The following is a 22,160-nucleotide window of genomic DNA, read 5'->3' as shown; positions in this document are numbered from 1 at the left end:
CTGCTGAAAATCTTACAGTGTTGTAAACTGTGTTGAAAATCCGTTTCTCTAAATCAGGATGATGTATTTGCAAATATGTTCCTTTGCGTCCTCCTGCCCTATCATCTTCCCCTGTATGCAGAAGCCATCCCGGAGAGGAAGCAGGGTGACAGAGGGAGGTCTTACCAGGGATCTTGACACTTGAATTCCTGGCATTACCCGGAAAGAGAACACCTTCTCTTGGAGAAGGACCCGATACCGGAAGGCACTAAATTCCTTTTAATTGACTAATTCTGTTTCTGCTACTGTGTGGAAACGAGGGCTCCAGGACAGGATAATATCATAGGAAAAAAGATTAATTTTTAACGTACATCTGAATTACAGACACACACAGAGTGGAGTGCCTGTTTGCCCGATGTGGGTTTGGGGTATGATCTGAGAGAAGGCAAGGAACAGCGACACAGTCAACCCCAGACCCTTGTGCACCTGCTTCCAAGGCCACCAAGATAGCAGGTGTCACTCACGGGGAGGGAGATAGAGCGCCTCCCACCAACAGCTGCTCGCATGCGCAGGGCACGGTGAGACAGACCTGTGAGAAGGCATGGGGGTGGGGTGTGGCTGGTGCAGCCCCCACCCCTCCCCAGTCTAGTGCACCTCAAGAACACGTGGAATATTTAAGAGCATGGATCCTGGAGCTAGACCACCCAGGTTCTGCCACTTGCTGTGCAGCCTGAACGGGTTGATTTTTGTTCTGTGCCTCCGTTTCCTAATCTGCAAATTCCCACAATACTAATAATCATCAATAGTCATAGTAGTAGTAGTATTGATAACAGTGTCTTTGGCCTGCCCACTGCAGACGCTCCAGATAGATGCCCAGCCCATTCCTGTCCCAGCCCATGGTCCAGGACAAGAGCTCCCAGCCCCCTGCCTCCCAGAAGGAGAACTGGTTTGGAAGTGGCTTCCACAGTCTACATGGGACCACACAGGCCTGGACGCCCCAGGCCAGGAACGTGGGGGTCTCTCGGTGTGTGTGGCTGGCCCTGACATTGCTTCTGTCGACCAGTGCCTTGGGCCCCCTGCCTAGCATCCTTTCCCTGACTTCCCCTTGGCCCTCCCAGGCTGATTTTCTGGTCATGTCTCAGCATGGAGTCTTCATGCTCACTGTCCCTTGCTCTGGGACTGCTCAGCCTTTATTGTGCAGCATATGCTTTTCTCCATCCTGCACACTTGCCTGGAACGGAGCCTGAGCCACCTCTTCTGTTCTCTGCACGGGACCCAGGTCCGGGCTGTGCATGGTCGGCTCTGCACCCGGGACAGTGGGGGCGGGGGGGTGGTGGTTGACAGCCTGCCCGGAATTCTGTAGATGGTTTCGTAATGGACAGCCCCTGCCAAGGGCATGAGCCGCTTCCCCGTTGCCCCACAATTCCCTGGACTCCTTCTAGACCTCGAGTTGCTTGTCCCAAGCTGTGCAGGGGGACGGACAGGGCGGCAATGGGAACGGAGGAGAGAAAAGTCTGTGTCGTCTCCAGCGCCTGGGAAAGCCACAAAGAAACCACACTGCTGTTCTCAAAGAGCTTTGTAGGGTCCGTGCCTCCCCCCAAGCCCGCCGCAGGCTAAACAGAGCACACGTTGTGTGGAGATCGGTCCCCCGTGCCAAGATGTCCAACCCTGTCGCCAGGGACTTGGGTGGGGGTGGCTGGAGGCAGTGGTGGGGGAGGAGGGGGCCACAGCGTAAATGGCCCCTTGTGTGGCCGACAGGGAGAAGTGGCTGCTCCCAGACAGAGGGCGTCGCTCGCATGGGTGCATTGGAGGGGCCCATCACTGCCCCGTCCGGCCTTCCAAAGCAAGGAGAGGTGGAGATCCGCAGCATCTTCCAGAGCAGACGCTAAGGGAGCTCTAGGCATGGCTTGGTTGGGGTGGTGATCTTCATTTCGGTTCGTTTGCCCTTGTGACACTCTTAGGGTCGGCTGTCGTCGTCCTCGCTGCCATCCCAGTATGGAGACGAGGATGCGGAGCCTGGGAACTTTGTGTGAGGTCAGGCTCATGGCAAGTGGAAGACTTAGGGTTTAACGGAGGTCCAGCCGATGCAGAAGCCCATGTTTAGCCACCACCCCACTCCCTGCCTCTGGCAGCCCCGGAACGGTCATGAGAGCTGACACTGACAGAGTGCTTTCCGTGTGCAGACCCCGTGCTCCTCGACTTGTGTATCAGCCACTGCTTGAGGCCCCTGTGAAATGGCCATCCTCATCTTACAGATGCAGAACGCGCCCAGAAACACACGAGGAAAGGGCAGAGGTCGGATTTGCACCCCGGCAGTCTGGCTCTGCAGCCTGTGCCCTAAACCACTGCCCTCTCCTGCCACCCAAGTCACCTACCTGCCGTGACCACAGAGGCTTCAAAACCGACCCCCCAGAGTGGTGCAGAAAAGAGTTTCTGCTTAGTTGTAAAAAAAAAAAAACGTCTTAACGCCCTGTGCAGAGGCTCTCCAGTTGGCGGTAGGAGGTGTGATTCCATTGTCATATGCCTCTCTAACATCCTGTCTCATTGGGCATGTTGGGAATTAGAGGCGTATATAAACTCTCCGCAGTGAGGGACAGACTTTCTAGACAGTCCCACGGGCAGCAAGTGTTTATGTCAAAGGTCATGCTGCCCATCCCTCCAGACGTCTGCCGCTGCAGTAAGAACCCTTACCCCTTGCCTGGTGTCTCCGTGCAGCCAGATGCTGAGGGAAGGAACTGGGGAGAGGAGAAAGCTCCAAAGAGAGAGGACAGAGATCCTCTGGGTGGCCATGATGTCATGATCCACTTCCCCACCTCACCTCCTGGAAAGCATGGATGGTTGGGCTACGTCACTGGGAAGATAGAGCAAGTTACCTGTCCTGTGGGTTCCAGAACAAAAGGAGGTGATAGGCTGCTTGGAAAGAAGCCCCAGGGTTTTTGAGCGATGGTGTTGTGGTCGAATTGTGTGCCCCCCCCGAAAGGTATGTTAAAGTCCGAGCCTCCCACACCTGTGAATGCCATCTTACTGGGCAATAGGGTCTTTCCAGGTATAATTAGTTAAGATCAGGTCCTGCTGGATTGGGGTGGGTCCTAAATCCAGTATGACCAGTGTCTCTACAAGATGAGGAGAAAAGACACACACACACATGGAGCAGAGTGCCCCGTGACAACACAGAGAGGGAAGACTCCGTCCCCATGAAGGCAGAGGCAGAAGTTGGAGTGATGAGTGAAGTAGCTACAAGCCAAGAAATGCTAAGGAATGGCAAGAGCCGCCAGGAGCTGGGAGAGCCAAGGGAGCATCCTTCCCCAGTGGTGTGGGAGGGAGCGTAGCCCTGCTGACCCCTCGACTCTGGACGTGTGGCCTCCTGAGCCGTGAGAATAAATCTCTGTGGTCCGAAGCCACCCTGTTAGTGGCACTGGGCTCCAGCGACCACGGGCAACTCACATGTCGGGACTCCGCCCTCCCCATCCGCATCCTCTCCATCCTCAGACCCCACTCGGTTTTCTTCGGCTCCACCCATGGAGGACGCGGAGCCCGGCGCGCCGCTTCTGATCCACATTGCTCTCTATCCGGATGCGTGTTTGTTTCCCTCACCCCCTGGGGAGCTTTCATATTTTTTTTTTTTAATTTCGGGAGGAGGTTATGGTTCTGTTTTGTTGGATTCCTTAAGTCTCTCTCGGTTCAGTTTGGACCAAACTGGAGGAAAGCGGTGGCTTTCTTCTTTGCTCAGCAGCTGCCTTCAGACGTGGGCCCATGGGAGAGTCAGGGCTGTCCCCCGTATTGGAGCTATTAAACTGTCGTAAGAAAGAGGCCTTTGTCACGGGGAGCACAGCACTCGGCTCAGAAACAGAGACAGATTGTGCTAGAAAACAAACAACAACAACAAAAAAGGTTCAACCACAGAATTCTTTGGGGCTTCAGTCATCAGCCTGTCGCTTGTTCTTAAAAGACAAATTTCCTTTCCTCGGTGTAATTCCATCAGATAGGCCGTCGGGCTTTAATTCTGCCCAGACCCGGGGCTGGGGGCCCCACCCAGACCACCTACACCGAGCCTGCATCCCGCTGCCTGCTGGGGTGACCTCATGCCTGCCTGCTGGCAGGGTGGCAACCCAGAGCTCCCCCCCCCCGGGGCCCGGCTGCTCAGGGGGCTGCACAGGAAGGAGAACAAGGACCTGAGTCCACTCAGGGAGAAGCACTTGGAGAAGCCACGGAGGCCACGTTACAGGTGCTTTAGCCCACGAGTGTGAAGATCTTCAGAACTTTGCATTCGACCTGGGAGAGCCTCATTTTATGCAGGAGGAAAACGGAAATAAAGTGACTTGCCCAAAGCCCTCCCCCAACCCCGCCCCCACCATTCACTAAGGTCAGACCATACCTGCCCGCCGGGGACCAGAGGCCAAAATGCCCCGTGTCCCCACATGACACTCAGGGACTGCCGTGGGCCCTGAGGCCCGGAAAAGCTACTCTTCTGCCCGTTGGCCACAGAGCCTCAGCCACTCCCAGCCACTCCCCGCTTGGCCACCTCCGATCACAGCAGAGTTAGCATCCCCGGTGCTACTCCGTCGGCCAGCACCAGGCGCCCCCCAGGCCCTGGGCCGCAGATAAGATGAAGACAGCTGAGGGAGGGGCTTCACCTGGGCCTCAGGGAGGGGTCCGCATCTGGCCGAGGAAGTCGGGGTTTGTCGCTTCTGTCTTCTCTAGATCCCAGAGCGGCGCTTCTTGACCCCTGGCTCAGGACCAGGCATGACAGTCACACCCCAGACACAGCCAAGAATGAGGTTCCACAACACGGGCTCAGGGGCGGGGCCCACAGCGGCATTGTGAGCACGCTCCCCTGTGCTGTGGGTGCGCCAGGGAGGAGGGGAGGGAAGCCCCCCGTCTCAGCTGTCCCTCGTGAAGGCGGATATGCTTCCCCAGCCCGCGTCTCTGGCCGGAGGTGAGCATTTCATTACAGACGAGCGACAAGGAAGGAAACGCCGGCTTTATTTTCCATGAGGGCAGATTATTACATTACCTTCAGGACTTTACACAAAATGAAAATGCAGGGTCCCTTGTTCAAAGAGGGGAAAAATGGGGCGCCTGGGTGGCTCAGTCAGTTAAGTGTCTGCCTTCAGCTCGTGATCTCGGGGTCCTGGCTCAGCGGGGAGTCTTCTTTCTCTCTGCTGCTCCGCTCTCCCCACCGGCTCGTGCTCGCACGCGCTCTCTCTCTCTCTCTCTCTCAAATAAATAAAATCTTTTTTAAAAAAAGAACAGGAAAAAAAAGTTGTTTTTTTTTTCTCTCTCTCAGCCCGTCACGGTGTTTCGTTTTGTTGTAAAATTTGTTAATTGCAGTAAAACATAACATAGCGTAAAAATCTACCGTCACAACCATTTTGAGTGTGCAGTCCGGCGGCATTCCGTACATTCGCACTGTTGAACAACCGTCACCACCATCCCTCTCCAGAAATCTCATCTTACAAGATGGAAACTCTGTCTCCATTAAACAAGAGCCCCCCGAGCCCCCCTCCCCTGAGCCCCAGGCCCCCACCAATCTACTGTCTCTGAATTGACTACTCCCTCTATACCTCACATGAGTGGAGTTGTTCGGTCGGTTGGCTCTTTGTGCCCAGTGTATTTCACAGAGCCTGAGGTCGCCAGGATGCGTCCGTGGTGCGGCAGGTCAGAACTTCCTTCCTTTTTAAGGCTGAATAATATTCCACCATCCGTCCGTCCCACATTTTGTGTACCCATTCATCCGCCCGTGGACACCCGCCTGCTCCCACCTCTTGGCTCTCGTGATAAGGCTGCTGCAAACATGAGTGCACGAATCTCTCTCCAGGACCCTGATTTCAATTCTTTGGTGCATATACCCAGAAGTAGAATTGCTAGATCACAGGGAATGATTTTTTGAGGAACTTTGCCCTGGTGTTTCTTATTTGCCAATTAATGTTGGGCCACATCAAGCACACGAGTTCTGCCCAGAGGAGCGCAGACCCTCACAGGCTCCCAGGGCCCAAGCCCTTGACCCTGACCCTGGGGGGTGTGCTTCCAACCTGAACTTCCTGGTTCCCCGGGCCCCTGAGTGGCTGTGCTGTTCGCTTGGCCCTTCATGAGGGAGAGTAGAAAGGAACTGGGGAGAGAAAGTGAGGGTGAGGGGTGGTACAGTGAGGCCAGGTGAGGTGATTTGGAATATGTGCATATAAAGATCTGTGATTCCAGACTTTTCTGTCAGTTGTTTGGCCAAACGAACCTTTCATTGTTGGCCTCATGCATCCAGCCACATTCCCTCTTCAGGTAGATGGGAAGCTCCGTGACCCCAGATCTGAACCTGGGGTAGTGAGAGGAAGTGCACGTCACGGGCTCCAGGGGGGTCCCGCCTTCCTGCCAGTCTGGGGGCAGCAGCTCCGTAAACACAACGGGGTCTTGTTGTCTGGAGCCTAAGCACAGCGTTCACACTCATGCTTTCTTCTCTAAGCCTCAGTTTCTGCATCTGTAAAAATGGGGTTGCATTGAGGAGTAAATAGAAGTGAAGGTCAAGGTCTTGGGTGGGGCTCCACTGTGCAGCTGTGGACACACTCAGCAGCAGGGGCGTGGATGTTTATGGCTGTGGTTGCGTTCCTTCTCGGGTGGCTGGAGCGTGCAAAGGCAGGATGAGGTAGAAGCTCCTCCATGGACTGGCTCGCCCCTGGAAGAGCACGTCTCTCTCTTCTGACTTTACGTTCTTCGTGGCATCTGCTGTTAGTAACACACAAGCAATTTATGTTATTAAATATGACTGTGATGTCATCGCTATGACTGGCGTGCCATATAATGTGTGGACATCTTCAGTAACTCCACATGACCCATCGGGGCCCATTCCCCAACTGAAGACCAAAATAAAAAGGGTACCTGACATAACATGCCTCTCAGTGTGCCAGACAATGGTTTAGAAATTAACATTTATTATAGCCACTATAAATAGACCTAATAACATTTTGTGTAACAGCTTTATTGTGATATAAGTCACACAGTATATAATTCACCCATTTATAATGTGCAATTTTTAGTATATTCACAGAGTTGTGCAGCCATCACCACGATCAATTCTAGAACATTTCATCACCCCAAAAAGGAAGTCTGTACTTCCTTTAGCCATCGCTCCCTGCTCCCCATTTCTTCTCAACCCTTCAATCCCTGGCAACCGCTAAGCTAATTTCTTCTCTATAGATTTTCCTGTTTGGGACATTGCATATACATGTATATCCATCCTATAACACGTGGACCTCTGCAACTGGCATCTTTTTTTTTTTTTTTTTAGATTTTATTTATTTATTTGAGAGAGAGAGAGAGAGTGAGAGAAAGCATGAGAGGGGAGAGGGTCAGAGGGAGAAGCAGACTCCCCACTGAGTGGGGAGCCCGATGTGGGACTCGATCCTGGGACTCCAGGATCATGACCTGAGCTGAAGGCAGTCGCTTAACCAGCTGAGCCAACCAGGCACCCGCAACTGGCATCTTTAACTTAGTATAATTTTTACCAAGTTAATTCATGTTGTAGCACATACCAGTACTTTGCTTCTTCTTATGGCCAAATAATATTCCAGGGTATGGATACACCACATTTTGTTTATCCATTCATCAGCTGATGGACATTTGGGTTGTTTCTACTTTGGGACAATTGTGAAGAGTGCTGCGAGGAACATTTGTGTGCAAGTTTTCATGTGGAAATTATTTTCAGCTCTCTTGGGTAGACACCTAGGCATGGAATTGCTGGCTCGTATGGTCCATCTACGTGTAACATTTGAGAGCTGCCATACTGTCTTCCAAAGCAGCTGCACCATTTTCCATTTCCACCAGCAGGAAACGAGGGTTCTGATTTCTCTCATCCTCACCAACACTTGTTGTCTGACTTGATGACAGCCATCCTCGAGGGGAGTGGGATGCCAGTGTAGTTCTCATTCGAAATTCCCTGATGGTTAATGACGTTGAGCATCTTTCCAAGTGTTTATTGGCCATGTGTATGACTTCTTAGGAGAAATGTCGATTAATGTCCTTTGCCCAGTGTTTAAATTGGATTATGTGGCTTTATTACTGAGTGGCAAGAGTTCTTGATGCATTTGATCCAAGTCATTTATCAGATATATGATTTGCATATGTTCTCCTATATCAGGGTTGTTTTTCCACTTTCTTGATGGTGTTCTCTGAAGTACAAATTTAAAAAATTTTGATGAAGTTCAATTTATCTCTTTTTTTTTTCTTTTGTTGTTTGTGCTTTTGGTGACATATCTAAGAAACTATTGCTTGATCCCAGGTCATAAAGATTAACTCATTTTCTTCTAAGCATTTTATAGTTTGGGCTGTTAAAGTATTTAATTCATTTCGAGTTAATATTTGTATAGGGCATGAGATAAGGGTTCAACTTCATTCTTTCGCATATAAATGCCCAATCTTCCAGTACCGTTTATTGAAAAAAGTCTTCTTTTGCCTTTGAATTGATCTGGCACCCATATTGAAAATCAGTTTACTATGAATGGAAGGTGTTTTTTTCCCCCTGAACTCTCAGCTGCATTCCATTGATCTCTATGTCTATTCTTATGCCAGTATATCACAGTCTTGAGTACTGTAGGTTTGTAGTAAATTTTTAATTCAGGAAGTGTTAGGCCTCCAATTTAGATCTTCCCTGTCAAGATTGCATTAGCAATTCTGTGTCCCTGGTGTTTCCATATAAATTTTAGGATCAGCCTATCAATTACGCAAAAAAAAAAAAAAAATCAGCTGAGATTTTGAAAGACTTTGCATTAAATCTGAAGATCAATTCAGGGAGTGTTGTCATCTTACCAATATTAAGTCTCCAATCCATGAACATGGGATATTTTTCCATTTGTTTTGGTCTTCACTTTCTTTCGGTAATGTTTTATAATTTTCAGTGTACAAGTCTTTCACTTTCTTGGTTAAATTTATTCCTAGAGATTTTTAAATTCTTTTTAGTGATATTATAAATAGAATTATTTTCTTAATTTAATTTTCAGATGGCTTATTGTTAGTGTACAGAAATACCCCTTTTTGGGGGTATCTTTATCTTGTATCCTGAAGCCTCTCTGAACTCATTTATTAGCTCTCATAATTCTTTTTGGTGGGTTGCTTAGGATTTTCTATATATATGCTTATGTTATCTTTAAGCAGAGATAATTTTACTTCTTCATTTCCAATCTAGATGCTTCATTTATTTTTCTTATCTTATTGCTGGCTAGGACCTCCAGTATAATGTTGAATAGAAGTGGTGAGAGTGGTAATCTTTGTCTTGTTCATGATCTTAGGGGGAAAGCATTCAGTCTTCCACCATTAAGTACAATGTGTGATGTTAGCTGTGGATTTTTAATAGATATAAAGCATCTATTAAAAAAGAAAGTTCCCTTCTATTCCTAGTTTGTTGAAGGTTTTTTATCATGAAAGGGTATTGGGATTTTTGTCAAATGCTTTTCCTGTATCTGTTGAAATGATTGTGGGTTTTCCCCCTTTTATCCTATTGATACGGAATATTACATTGATTTTCAGATGTTTAAAACCCACCTTGCATTCCATGCATAAATCCCACTTGCTTTTGATGTGTAATCTTTTTTTATATGTTGCCAGATTTGGTTTTAGAACTTGATGGAGGAATTTTCTATCCATATCCATAGGAGATATTGGTCTTTACTTTTATTTTCTTGTGATATTTTTGTTTGGTTTTGGTGTCAGGGTAATACTTGTGGTCCAATTAAATGTAGGAGATGTGAACAACTAGAAACCACCCCCCCCCCTTTTTTTTTTGGATTTGTACAGCGAGGTAGATTTTAGTGCCTCTCACAGAGGTTGAGATTCCAAGGGAGGAAGAAGAGAATGACGAATCTGATGATTAAGATCAGGGTATGAGAACCATTTGGGTTTTACCCCTGTTGACCTAGTAATTGCTAATCTGTTTTAAGAAAAGTGTGGTCCACAGCCTCCACTTTCTCCAAAACAGTTGGCACCTACCCTCAGAAACTCCCATCCACCTTCTGGTCCAAGAATGCAGGAGTGGTTCCTGCTTTATAAGATACGTGTTCAGTATCGAGGTGAGACCTTCGGTCAGACCCCTCACCTATGCCTCGTACCTCGTTACTCCCTTTGTGACCTCGGCTTCAGGTCTCTGGCTCTGAATTCTTTCAGCTTGGATTCTGACCCCATTACCCACCTGGTCTGTGGATACAGAAGTCCTCACCTTGCTTTCCATGGGTGCTGAGCCTCATCACCCCAGGCTCTGATGGCACATTCTGCCTGCTTGAACCTGCTTCTTCTCTTCTACCTTTCTTTTTACCTGGATTCTTCAGACTGTCTTGTCTGCTTGAATTTTGAGCTGCTAACCTGTCTTTCCTCATTGGTGCTACCTGTTTCCACTGCCCCCTTATCTCCAGAATCGCGACTTTTGTTTCCCCACCTGGACTTAACTCATCTTACATCCCATCCTGATACCAACTGACCTCACCTCTCCCCATTCCTCCCACCTGTCCATATTGTTGGTTCTGGATTTCCCTGGCCTGTCCCATCCTGTTTCTGATCATGTCAACTGTGACCCCATGGTATTGACTTTCAAGGTAAAAAATTCAATTTGTTTCCCTCTGTGGTTGAGTTCAATATGTGAAAGTGACCAAGGGTCTCTGTAGATGGAGAAACAAGGAAGTGCTACAGCTTTCCAGGGGAGGATTACCTTTAAGCTCTGTGGAAGGTTCCTCATATCACCCAGCAAAGCATTGGAAACCTTTCAAAGCAGACTGAAAACTCAAACCTCAGAATCACAAACACTGCTTTCTGGTAGGGCCATATCCAAGGTTTTAACTGGATCCAAGCCATCCTGCGAATGTTCTCTCCATGTTGCCTTTCTATTTAAAAAAGTGAGAAGAGGGAAACAATAGATTAAAATGATATACAGGGTAAATAATTGGTGTGGTTGGCAGGACAGATCACCCTGAGATTTCTACATGTTCCCAAAGAAGCAGCCAGATCCATTTGAACAGGAACAACAATCTAAGTATAATTAAAAATACAACTTCTGGGAACTGGGCGGGGGGAGGGGTGGATATCTGAGGATGCAGTGTGGGAGGACTTACCACATTTCAGGTGAATTTAATGAAAAGAAGCTCACAGTTAGATGTACGTGGAAATTTTTCTGTATTACAAAAATAAATAAAATGTCACAAACCCATCCAGATAGAAAAAGCATGTTACTTATAAAGGAATTAAATTCAGATTGATCAGAAACTAGCTCAAGGGAAAAGGGACATTCATTGAAAGGACACAGGAAATTCGGAGCAAGAAAACCCACAGCCTCATAAACAACTGGAATTGGGCCTAGGAAATCTCCTCCTTCTCTTTCCTCCTCCTTCCTCCTCCTTCCTCCTTGCTCCTCCTTCCTCCTCCTTCCTCCTCCTCCTTCCTCCTCCTTCCTCCTCCTTCCTCCTCCTCCTTCCTCCTCCTCCTTCTCCTCCTTCCTCCTCCTCCTTCCTCCTCCTTCCTCCTCCTTCCTCCTCCTTCCTCCTCCTTCCTCCTCCTTCCTCCTCCTCCTTCCTCTCTCCTCCTTCCTCCTCCTTCCTCCTCCTCCTTCCTCCTTCTTTCTTCTCCTCCTTCTCCTCCTTCCTTCTCCTCCTTCTTCTTCCTTCTCCTTCCTCCTCCTTCCTCCTTCTTCCTCCTTCTTCCTCCTTCTTCCTTCTCCTCCTTCTTCTTCCTCCTCCTTCCTTCTCCTTCTTCTTCCTCCTCCTTCTCCTCCTTCTTCCTTCTCCTCCTTCCTCCTTCTCCTCTTTCCCTTCCCTCCTCCTCCTGCCGCCTCCTTCTCCCCCTCTCCTCCTCCTTTCTCTCTCAAATGCACGCACATACTCACATACTTCATTTTTTGTGCACAGCTCAATAAAGCTGTTGGCCTGTAATTTCTTTATCCAACAACCACTGTTCATTGGGTACACCTCTCTTTGTCAAATTTTAATTAACTCTAAGAGAAAAGATAGTGGCTCAGCTCATCTGTGTTCAGGAAGAACCTTAAACAACAGGTTGAGGACCAGTCTATGTATCAGTTCACCTTGGACCAGGTTCCCACTCCTGATCCCATTATTCTGGGCTCCAAACAAAAAAGAGCTCAGCTCTTTCCTGGTTAAGCAAATGGCTTTAAAAAGAAAAGGCCTGGGGTGCCTAGGTGGTGTGGTCGGTTAAGTGTCTGACTCTTGGTTTTGGCTCAGGTCATGATCTCAGGGTCGTGAGATCGAGCCCCATGTTGGGCTCCGCACTCAGTGGGGAGTCTGCTTAATGAAGACTCTCTCTCCTTCTGCATCCCCTCCCACTCTCTCTCTCAAACAAATAAATAAATCTTAAAAAAAAAAAAAAGAACAAGTCTGATTGTCTTGGCCTGGATTTCTTAGAAACCAGAGCCAAAGGCAAAGTTTACACGCTAAAATGTATTGATTGGGAGGTGTACTCCCAGAGAAGCAAGAGCGAGGGGGAAAACGAAGTGAATGGCATGAAGAAGGCAGGAAAGTAAATCTGAGGCTGAGCTGGTCGTAGCTTCTCAAAAAAGTAAATCTGGGTGCTCCAGCATGGTTATGAAGCGCTTCTTTAAAGAGACAGAATGGGACTGCTGAGTCTCAGAACTGACTGTTGGAAGGTGCAGAGGGGGTGAGAGAAGAAATGTGCACGTGATTTATCTCATAATGCCTTCTCATCCCCTGCTTCTTTGGTCCAAGCCCACCTCCCCCATGCTTCCGAGTTGCATTCCCCATCCCTCCAGGCAGCTGCTGTGGGTCTAGCCAGGGGCACATGGGCACTGCACCTGCTGTGGGCCCAGCCGCCATGGAGAGGAACTGAGTCTGTACTTCTGAGCAGCCTGAGACCATTCTTGATGTTAGGAGGTAACCAGCTACAGGTGAGACTTTAGGAATGGCACGTTACATTAGTCATGGTTCTCCAGAGAAATAGGGCCAATAGAATGTGTACATAAACTGAAAGAGATTTATTATAAGGAATTGGCTCATGTGCTTATGGAGGCTAGCAAGTCCAAACTTGCAGTACGGGCTGGCAGATGTGAGAACCCATGGTACCGTTCTGGTCCAGAGGCAGTCTGCTAGAGAATGTTTTCTTACTCTGGGGAGGGTCAGATTTCTTCTTCTAGTCAGCCCCTTCAACTGATTAGATGTGGCCCACCCACATTATAGAGGACATTTGCTTTAGTCTACCAATTAGATGTTAATCTCATCCAAAAACACCCTTGTAGAAACAACCAGAATAGTATTTGGCCAAATAACTGAGCACTCCATGGACTTGTCAAGGTGACACATAAAATGAACCATCACATCTGAGAAATTGCTCAAAAAATTCTCTGCCAAGGTTCAGAATTTGGACAGGATCACAGGGAACTGGGGCGGAGCAGACTGGTCCCCGACACTGGACTCGGCACACAAATTGACCACCATGTCTGATACAAGATTATTACCATATGGTTCATTATTGTTGTGCAGAGATTATCAGTGATTATGTGTTTATCTTTAAATTCTATTGACTTGCCTCTTGCTGATGAAAACTTTATTATTTAAACTAGTTATACTTTGAGGATATTTTTTGCCATGCTTGAGAAGAATGGATAAAAAGAATTTTCAAAGCTGAACTTTCGTCTTTTGCTAGGAAACTATCATTCCAAGCTGTAGCCTTTGCCTTCCTAATCATGTTTTCTTTGGTGGAAAGAAAATGAGCCATGGCCTAACCCTGATATGCTAGAACAAGCATACCGTGTGAGTGTGCCAAGGGAGATGATTGAGAATATATGCTCCATATAAATGGAAATGATGCTGTCTTGAGGACATGTAAGGTTGTCTTCTGTCTTTCTCTTCCTCGAGTGACTCCTTATAGATTTTGACCTGCCCCACAGCACCACCCACATGTTCCTGCCCATCCACATACACATATTCTCACTCAGGACAGGGCCTGCATTGTTTCAGTCGTAAGCAACGTAACAAAATTGTTGATGATGTAGTTCAATGCAACAAAATTGTTAATGATGTTATGGCTTGCATTCTCTTTTTCATGCTAACTCTTGGAAATCTGGGGTGCATTTTCCACTTCCAGCACATCTCAATTTGTATTTACCATGTTTCAGATGCTCAATAACCACACATGGCTCATGGCTGCCATATTGGATAGCATAGCTCTTGAGCAGTGGATCTAAACCTTGGCTGCATGTTGGGATCTTCTGGGGCTTTAAAATACTGACACTGAGGTCCTCTGCTGCAGTGATTCTGATTAGGCCTGGGCTCCTCAGGTGACTTTTATACTCAGGCTTGAGACCCACTGGTCTATATGGCGTTCTCCCTGGGAAGGTGAGTCCTTCCCCCTGCCCTCCCCCTCCTGCTGCTCTGGCCAGACCTTTCTTTCCCTCCATCCCCATGAGACCCACACTGTAAACAGAAATTAAGCAAGCTCTAACTTGGGTCATGGGGAGAAGAAAAACAGAAACAGGATGGTATTAAATTCTGTCTGACAGGCAAGAGTGAACAAGCTGAATACGTTTGTCTTCTCTGGGTCTGTTTACCAACAGCCTTGGTAATTATTTGCTTGCCACTGCCCTTTATGTTTGCAGTGTGTCTCCTGATCTCTCCTTGCCAGAACATTCTCGGAGAATCGAGAATCACTGATGGACACTAGAGATTTGGCAAGATTTCCCCCTATGTTCCACTGGGAGCTTCCAGAGGGACAAGAGGCATTCTGTGAGGAATCCAGGTTCCCGGAGCCCCTCCAGGAAACCAAGGGAATCGTGACTTCTGCAGAACCCATTTTTCTCTGCACCCAAGACAAGCAAACTCTCCTTCTCCACAAATAGAAACCAGCCCAGACAAACCACAGAGACTCGGGTTTCCAAATGCATCCCGAAAAGATTGTTTCAGGGAAGTGGACAAATGAGGCATGAGTAATTCAGTCAGCAGGGAAACAAACAGTGACACCCCACATCTGAAACCCAGGGTGTCGGCAGGCAGCTGTTTGGCAGTTCCAGCAGCCCACAAACACCTGGGGCCCCATCTGCCCCGCCGGTCCCTCACATCCAAATTAGACTGCCCAGGGAGGGCGCAGAGCTGGTGACCATGCATCTTGAGGAACAGAAAATTGCTGAGGGCTTTCTGGGGGCTGAACAATATATGGAGGATAGAATCACTGGGAAGATGTCATGAGTTGCTTGATTTTTACTCTGTTTGGATGTTCTTAATCCGGAATTCATAAAGTAAATAACTGGCCTACGCAAGAGCTTTTTGCTTTAGCGAACATGCCGGGTACACATAGCCCAGCCTTTGCCACAGAGCTGAGTAGTTCTCCATCTGCTAGGATGCCAGACCCTTTATGTTGACCTTCAGGTAGAGGAAATGGGCCAGGCCATCCACTCTTATCCATCCAACCCGTCACCCAGAGCCTGTAACTGCAAACGCCAGTTGGTATCAAGGGTACAATGTGGCTGTGGATAAGACAATCGGTAGAGCTCAATGAGTAACACACAGTAACGATTCCCATGAATTTACTAATGACATCCACAGATAATCACCTTGCCTACCAACACGGTTCACATAAAGTCAACCACATTCCCTATGCTTTCCTAGAGTCTGCGTTCTCCTTTCATGTACAGGTGTGGGGAGAGGGAGCAGGATCTTGATGACCAGCCTTTTCCTCGCTCTGTTCCCAACCAGCATAGTGTACTTGTGCAACTGTTTTAATGAGATATTTTCAGTGTTCATTTATGTTGTTTGTAAGAAACAGAACCACAGTTCCTATCGTCCTAAGCAAAAAAGAGAATTAACAGATTCACAGAGCTGAAAACTCCAGAGATTCTTGCCAGCTTCAGGCACGGTTTGGTCCAGGAGCATCAATGATATCATCAGGCCTCTGCTTATTTTTCTCTCCTTCAGCTCTGCTGTCCTCAACGTTGGCTTGATTCTCGGGTTCTCTGTTGGTGGCAAGATAGCCTCCTGCTGACAGCTCCAGCCCTGTGAACCTCCCAGGTTCAAGTCCAACAGAAATAAGGCCATCTCCTCTCAGTAGCTCCCTTGAGGTCTGATTAAACTGACTTATATCACAAGTTGAACCAGAATTATACCCATCATCCAGAGTAGGATCATAGTCTACTTCCTGGAGCCCAGAATGGAGCCGAGGTCAAGTCTAGGCTCTGCCACTGACTAGCCAGGTGGCCATGAACAAGATACTCAGGACCTCTGTGCCTTGGTTTCTTCATCTGTAAATTGAGGATGATAAGATGATCTCCTTTATATTAATGAGTTAGTACATGTCAAATGCTCAGAGCAGTGTCTTACATCTTGCAGGCACTCTGCAGTGAAAATAACAGCTTTTACTCTTATGAAGTGGGTTCCTCTGTCCGGGGGTCACCAAACAGAAATTAATTTCTAAGCCTCTCCCAAAGAGACACTGTGGTACGAGGCATTCATTCTGGGTCTTGGTGTCTAAAAGCCCCGAGTCTATCTTGTTGGCAACGGGATGTCACCATTTTTTGAGAGGGATTTAAAAACTCGGACTCGGTCTGGCCTTAGAAAAGCTACTTTATTTAGCACATCAGAAAAGTAGTTCGGAGCAAGGAACTCTGAACCTGTGTGCTTCACAGGCCTGGTGTCAAGACCCAGGCATGACCGGGGCCCGTGGGGTAAAGATGCCCCGAGAGCCTGACCCAAGGGTGTCACCCCTGCTGGTGTCACCTCCACCCTGGCAGGAAAATGCTCCTTCAGAGGCGTTCTTTTGCTCACTGTGTATTCTTATCCTAACAGCCCTCCCACCTCTTGCCCCCACAGAACTGCTCTAACGAAAAGGCCATCAGCTCTGCACCTCATGACTTGGCCGGGAAAGTGGCTGCAGGTTGGGGCTTGCGCCTGGAGGGATTTGGTTTTGATTCACAGGCTTTGTGTTGTCGCCTCTCTCCCTCTTGGAGCATAGACACAACAGGAGCATGAGTTCCACGGGAGGGACTTTTCACTGCCTTACGGTTTGGACAGGATCCACTGCTGATGGAAACCCCCAAACATTTCGGGGAAAACCTGGGCAATAAATCTGAGCAGGAGGAAGAGGCAGAAGAATGGAGACGCGACATTCCGCAGCCTCGTGACGCAGGGTGACGCGGAGCTCAGGGGACCAAGCGGCCCGTTTAAGTCTCCCTCGCTCCCCCCCAGCCCCAGACTCCTAAACCCACAAGGACAGCTGGAATCCATTCCTAAAATTCCTTGGAAAGGAGAAATCCACACCCTCTCCCAGGCCTGTGTGCAAAAGCGATCGCCAGAACTGGGCTCCATCAGTCTTTGGGACAGATCGTTCTTTGTCGTGGGGACTAGCCTGTGCATTGGAGGCTGTTGGGCAGCATCGCCGGGCTCTACGCACCAGCTGTCAGAGGCACCCCTCCCACTGTTGGGACCTCAGATGTCTCCGGACCCTGCCCAGTGTCCCCTGGGGGTGGGGCAGATCTCCCCGGTTGAGAACCACCGCCCTAGGTGGTACATCCTTCCAACGCTTGAAGGCCTACTGTGTGCCAGGCTTGCGCCAGGTGCTGGTTAAATCAAAAACAGTAGGCTCCTATCCTCGGACTCAGAAGAACAGCGTTGAAATCACGTGCAAATTAGTGTAAACGCATAGAGCATGGATCGGTGCATCCAGGGTAAATGAGTCCTGCGTTCACACCAAGAAACACCTATGTTCCGTTAAAGGCATAACTTACCGTCTCCCGAAAGAGCCCTCACTGGCCTCAAGGCCTTCCTACTTAGCCACCCCTCGAAACCATTCTGCACGCCCTCCCCCAGTGGAAAGGGAGCAGCTGTTCCCAGTCTCCTGAAGAACCACACTTCAGAGGCTTGGCCAGCGTCCTCCGTGCCTCCCTCTCTCCAGGCAGAATTCCAGGTCTCTAACCTCCTGGGAGGCATTGTGGGTAATGCCGAAATCCTGCCAAACATCTGGATGAGAACGGCAAGATGTGGCCAGTTCTTCCAAAGTTTCCACGCTGTGCCGCTGGGATAGAATGTGAAAGTGTCCCTCCCCGCTGTGCCGGGACATCCGAGCAGCAGCCCCAGGCTTCCAGCTCTGCAGGGGGGCCCCACACATCGGCTCCGCTGCCCTCTCCCCACTTGCTTGGCCTGCTCAGCTCTCATGGGACCCGAGGGCAGGGACGGTGCCATCCTGACTCCTTTGGCCCCTCCCCCGGCAGCCCAGCCCCACTTTCGTGGTAGTGTCTCGAGGAGATGCTCAGAATCCAGTAAATGCCTCTAGGTGTTTGATGTGATGTATATAAACAGTCAGACGTCCCCACTGACACCTTAGTTTCCCCCAGTTAGAGAGGAACGATTTATGATTCTGAGACTTAGCGTCACTTCTCCATCCTCGTTGTTGATGGAAAACTATCAAGAAAACCTGAACCAAGTTCCCTGTCCCAGTTGAACTCATGAGGACAATCACAGATGCAAAATAGGAGCTCTAAGTTAAAAAAAAAAAAAAGCAGCCGGCCCAAACCGTGCCTCTCTCCTGGCCGAGAAGCCGGCGGTGCTGTAGTGCTCCGGCCTTGGAAGGGCCCCGGAGACCTTCGATCTGAAACCGGGGTTTCCACATCCCTGACCTTCCTCTCCCAAGACCTTCTGTCCTCGAAGAGACCCCGTAGCTTATTTTCTGCGTGGCCTTGGGTAAGATACCGGAGGAAGGACTCCAGGGCCGGCTGACTCCCCCCGCGGGGTTTCCCGTGGACTGACTGTTAGGTGTGGGACTCCAGATTCTGGAAACGGCCTCCTGAAGGTTGCACATACGTTGGCAACCCAGAAATCTGGTCATTCCAGGCTTTCAGCTGCCCGTGCCTGGGCCAGTGAAGATGAATCACGGGTGGTGCAGTTAACAGAGCACGGAGCAACACAGAAGGCTTTTGTCCCCTGCTCCGAAGCTGAGAATGTTCGCAGCCCCGGCCGCCCTGGCCAGCCTCGATCTTGGGGTCGCTCCATCCCCAGAGACCTTTAAAAACAGTGTAGATAGCTGTGTGTCCTGAGCGTTGCTAGCATGGCCCCCCAAGGTGAGAGGTGCATTGGACCCCCCCCCCAGAAATGCCTTTCGGCCTCAGGGGGGTGGCTGTTATTGGTGAATGACATGAATGAACAGGTCCCGACTCAAGTGTGGGGGCTCCCTGAAGCCTCTCCCCTCTGTCCTGCTCCAGAACTCTCAGTTGTAACAGACGATTTCTGAGAGGCTGGGCCAGAGTTGCCCCCACCCCCTCACCCCCAGGAAAGTCCGGAGGGATCGCATTCCCCACCACAGATCCTCCCCAAAGGAGGAGGGTAGCCTTCCTTGCTGGGGAAGCCCACCCAGATATTCGCCCTGGAGGAATATTTGCACTCTGGGGATAATGTCAGCTCTCTGACGAGCCAGGGACCCCCTGTCCCGTCCGATGCCATTCCCCAGCACCTAGAACAGTATGTGGCACGGAGAAATATTGGTTGAATGAATGAATGAATGAATGAGGAAAGGGGTTTTAAGGCATTACTTTTCAGCCGAAGTCCTTCCCCTCCCCCCATTTTACCCTGGAGTGTTTTAAACAAACATATGGGAAGGAAAATGTTATCATAAATCTCCATATGCCCATCACCAGCTTCAGTAATTATTCAGCCAAATTCGCCTGGTTTTATTTTTTGCTTTTATTATGGAAATGTGTAAACATACGTAAAAACGGGAGACTACTGTAATAAACCCCATGCGCGCATCACCCAGCTTCCACAGTTGTCGGCGAGAGCGACCCAGCCTCACCACACTGAACACACTGGACACAGTTTTAGAGCCCCCCTCCTTTTGGGAGTAACCAAATCAGTTTATTTCTGGGCTGTTTAGAGAGAAACAAACCGAACATCTTATAATTACATCCAACTTCCTTTCTGGAAAGAGATCCAGAAAGCGGCTTTTTTTTTTTTTTTCCTTCTTCTCCCTTTGATCTGAGAAGCAGCCCCCAAATGTCAGGCTGTGTGCGCAGAGATGCAGACATGGAAACACATATGAAAGCACCACCCCCCCTCCCCAGCAGGTCATTATCTGTGTTTATCTTATCAGGATACTCCTAAACTGGGCCCACTTAGAACAAGGCGTCCCCAGTTCAGTTTATAAATCCCCCGTTGCAGGCGGAAAACAATGTGAAAGGCGGCATTGTTTCTGGACAAGTCTGTGACTGTGATAGCAGAGCTTATATGGCTCTTGTCTGCTAATAAATTGCCGGCCCCGGGGTCGTGGCCAGGGACCTTGGCAGAACGTCGTGCCTTGTGTCTTCTCCTTCCCAGGCCCATCATCCCAATGGCCACGTAGAGATCCAGTCAGACAGAAGAGCATTTATGGAGCTCCTGGGATCCTGGGGTCATGGATTCTGCTCTCAGGGGCTTGGTCCCCACCGTGGGACACGTCCATGGCCGTGACTCCGGGCTTCTCGGAGGGTGGGCTCAGCTGGGGAGATCAAATCCAGGGCTCTGCCCTGTGGTGTCTCGAGCTCCTTGTTCTGGATACTTGGCTTTTTGGTTTCTGTGAGTTGGTTTGGTGGCAGTGGGCACGGATGGTGATTGTGGGAGGTAGTGGGCCAAAGTCCTTCCCGCCTCCCTCCCGCGACCCAGCCTTACCCTGGGCCCTTACTGGGAGCACGTTGAGAGACTCTTCATCTAGGGGCCATCAGGGAAGATTTTGCAGTCAAAGTACATATACAAAAGTATTTTGTAAAACCATGAAAGGCCATGTGAAAGTGGATGTCGTCGTTAGGGGAAGAAACAGACAAGAATTCTGTGGGCAAAGCGTTGTGGAACACACACGGGGTGCAGGTGGTCATCGCCAGCCTCAGGCCGGGGTCCTAAGCCCTGTGTACAAAATGCAGATGCTGAAGCAGATCTCGCAAGGCTGCAGCAGAAATAAGCCAATAATATATGTAAAGCATCTAGGATAGTACAGAACACACAGCGGGGCTCAGAAAAGATAGGCAATGGTAAAGTAACAAGATTATTATAATATTTTATGTGTAATATAATTTACAATGTGATTATTAAAAGCAAGTTCAAAGGGGCGCCTGGGTGGCTCAGTCGGTGAAGCGTCTGCCTTCAGCTTAGGGTCCTGGGATGGAGTCCCGCGTCTGGTTCCCTGCTCAGCAGGGAGCCTGATTCTCCCTCGCCTCCCTGCTTCTGCTCTCTCTCTCATTATCTCTGTCTCTCTCTCTCTCTCTTTCCAATAAATACATAAAATCTTTTAAAAAAATAAAAACGGGGCGCCTGGGTGGCTCAGTCGTTAAGCGCCTGCCTTCGGCTCAGGTCATGATCCCAGGGTCCTGGGATCGAGCCCCGCATCGGGCTCCCTGCTCAGCGGGAAGCCTGCTTCTCCCTCTCCCTCTGCCTGCCGCTCCCCCTGCTTGTGCTCTCTCTCTCTCTCTCTCTCTCTGGCAAATAAATAAAAAAAAAAATCTAAAATAAAAAATAAAAAAAAATAAAAGCAAGTTTATAGAGGTGCTAAAAAGAGGCGAGTAAGTCGGTATGGGTAAACTGGAAAATTCTTCATGGAGGAATGGCAGTAGATTAGAAGAAATTTTTCATGGAAATCACAGAGTTAGGGGCCATGAGGTTGCACTAAAGAGTATGGGTTTTTTTATGCCAGGCAGTGGGCAACCCCTGAAGGCTCTTGATTGAGACAAGCATCTGGTGAGGAATGTCCGTGAAGCCCCGCGGGAAGAGAAGCAGGCTTTGGAGTCTGATCTTGGTGTAACCATGCAAGTGTCCTTCAAGCTCCCGGCCTTGGGTCTTTGATCTGTAGAGTGGGAATGAATATCAGCCACCTCCCATCCTGCAGCTCTCCTGGTAGGACACCTTTGAAATAGTTGCCATTATTCTTTGTGCTTTGGAAAGATCATCTGTCAGGGCGGTGGAGAATGGGGTTGGTTTGAAGGAAGGAGCAATGAAAGGCAGAGGCTAAGGGCGGGGTCCAGGTGGGGACCCAGGTACAGGCTTAAGCTCTGCTGCTCTTTCCCATCCCTGAGACCCCCACGGAAATGCCAGCATCTCTGAAAGGCCCCGCCTTCCCCTCCACCCCCGCCCCCACCCCCGTTCACTCTTGATCCCACCAGCCAACCTGTTTCCTTCTGAGCCCTTCGCAGGCTGTAATTATATATACTTTCCTCTCTCCTTAATTATTATCTGTCTCTCCTCGCAGAC

The 22,160-nt window shown here is 49.2% G+C and overlaps 1 protein-coding gene across 5 annotated transcripts in view; it reads left to right on the top strand.

The window, feature by feature from the left end:
• Positions 1 to 22,160, top strand: part of SLC39A11 (solute carrier family 39 member 11) — a 319,753-nt gene that overhangs the window by 265,922 nt on the left and 31,671 nt on the right. The window contains exon 8 of one of the 5 annotated variants that reach the window (XM_036083779.2): positions 16,770 to 21,384. The exons of the other annotated variants lie outside the window; for them this stretch is intronic. Within the exon in view, the coding sequence (XP_035939672.1) occupies positions 16,770 to 16,911 (142 nt within the window). The 3' untranslated portion in view covers positions 16,912 to 21,384. Of the gene's footprint in view, positions 1 to 16,769; positions 21,385 to 22,160 lie in introns of those variants that run through there. 5 annotated transcript variants of the gene reach the window in all.

The sequence above is a fragment of the Halichoerus grypus genome, chromosome 2 (assembly GCF_964656455.1).
Source record: "Halichoerus grypus chromosome 2, mHalGry1.hap1.1, whole genome shotgun sequence".
Taxonomy (NCBI): Eukaryota; Metazoa; Chordata; class Mammalia; order Carnivora; family Phocidae; genus Halichoerus; species Halichoerus grypus.
This window is presented reverse-complemented; position numbering and strand designations above follow the sequence as displayed.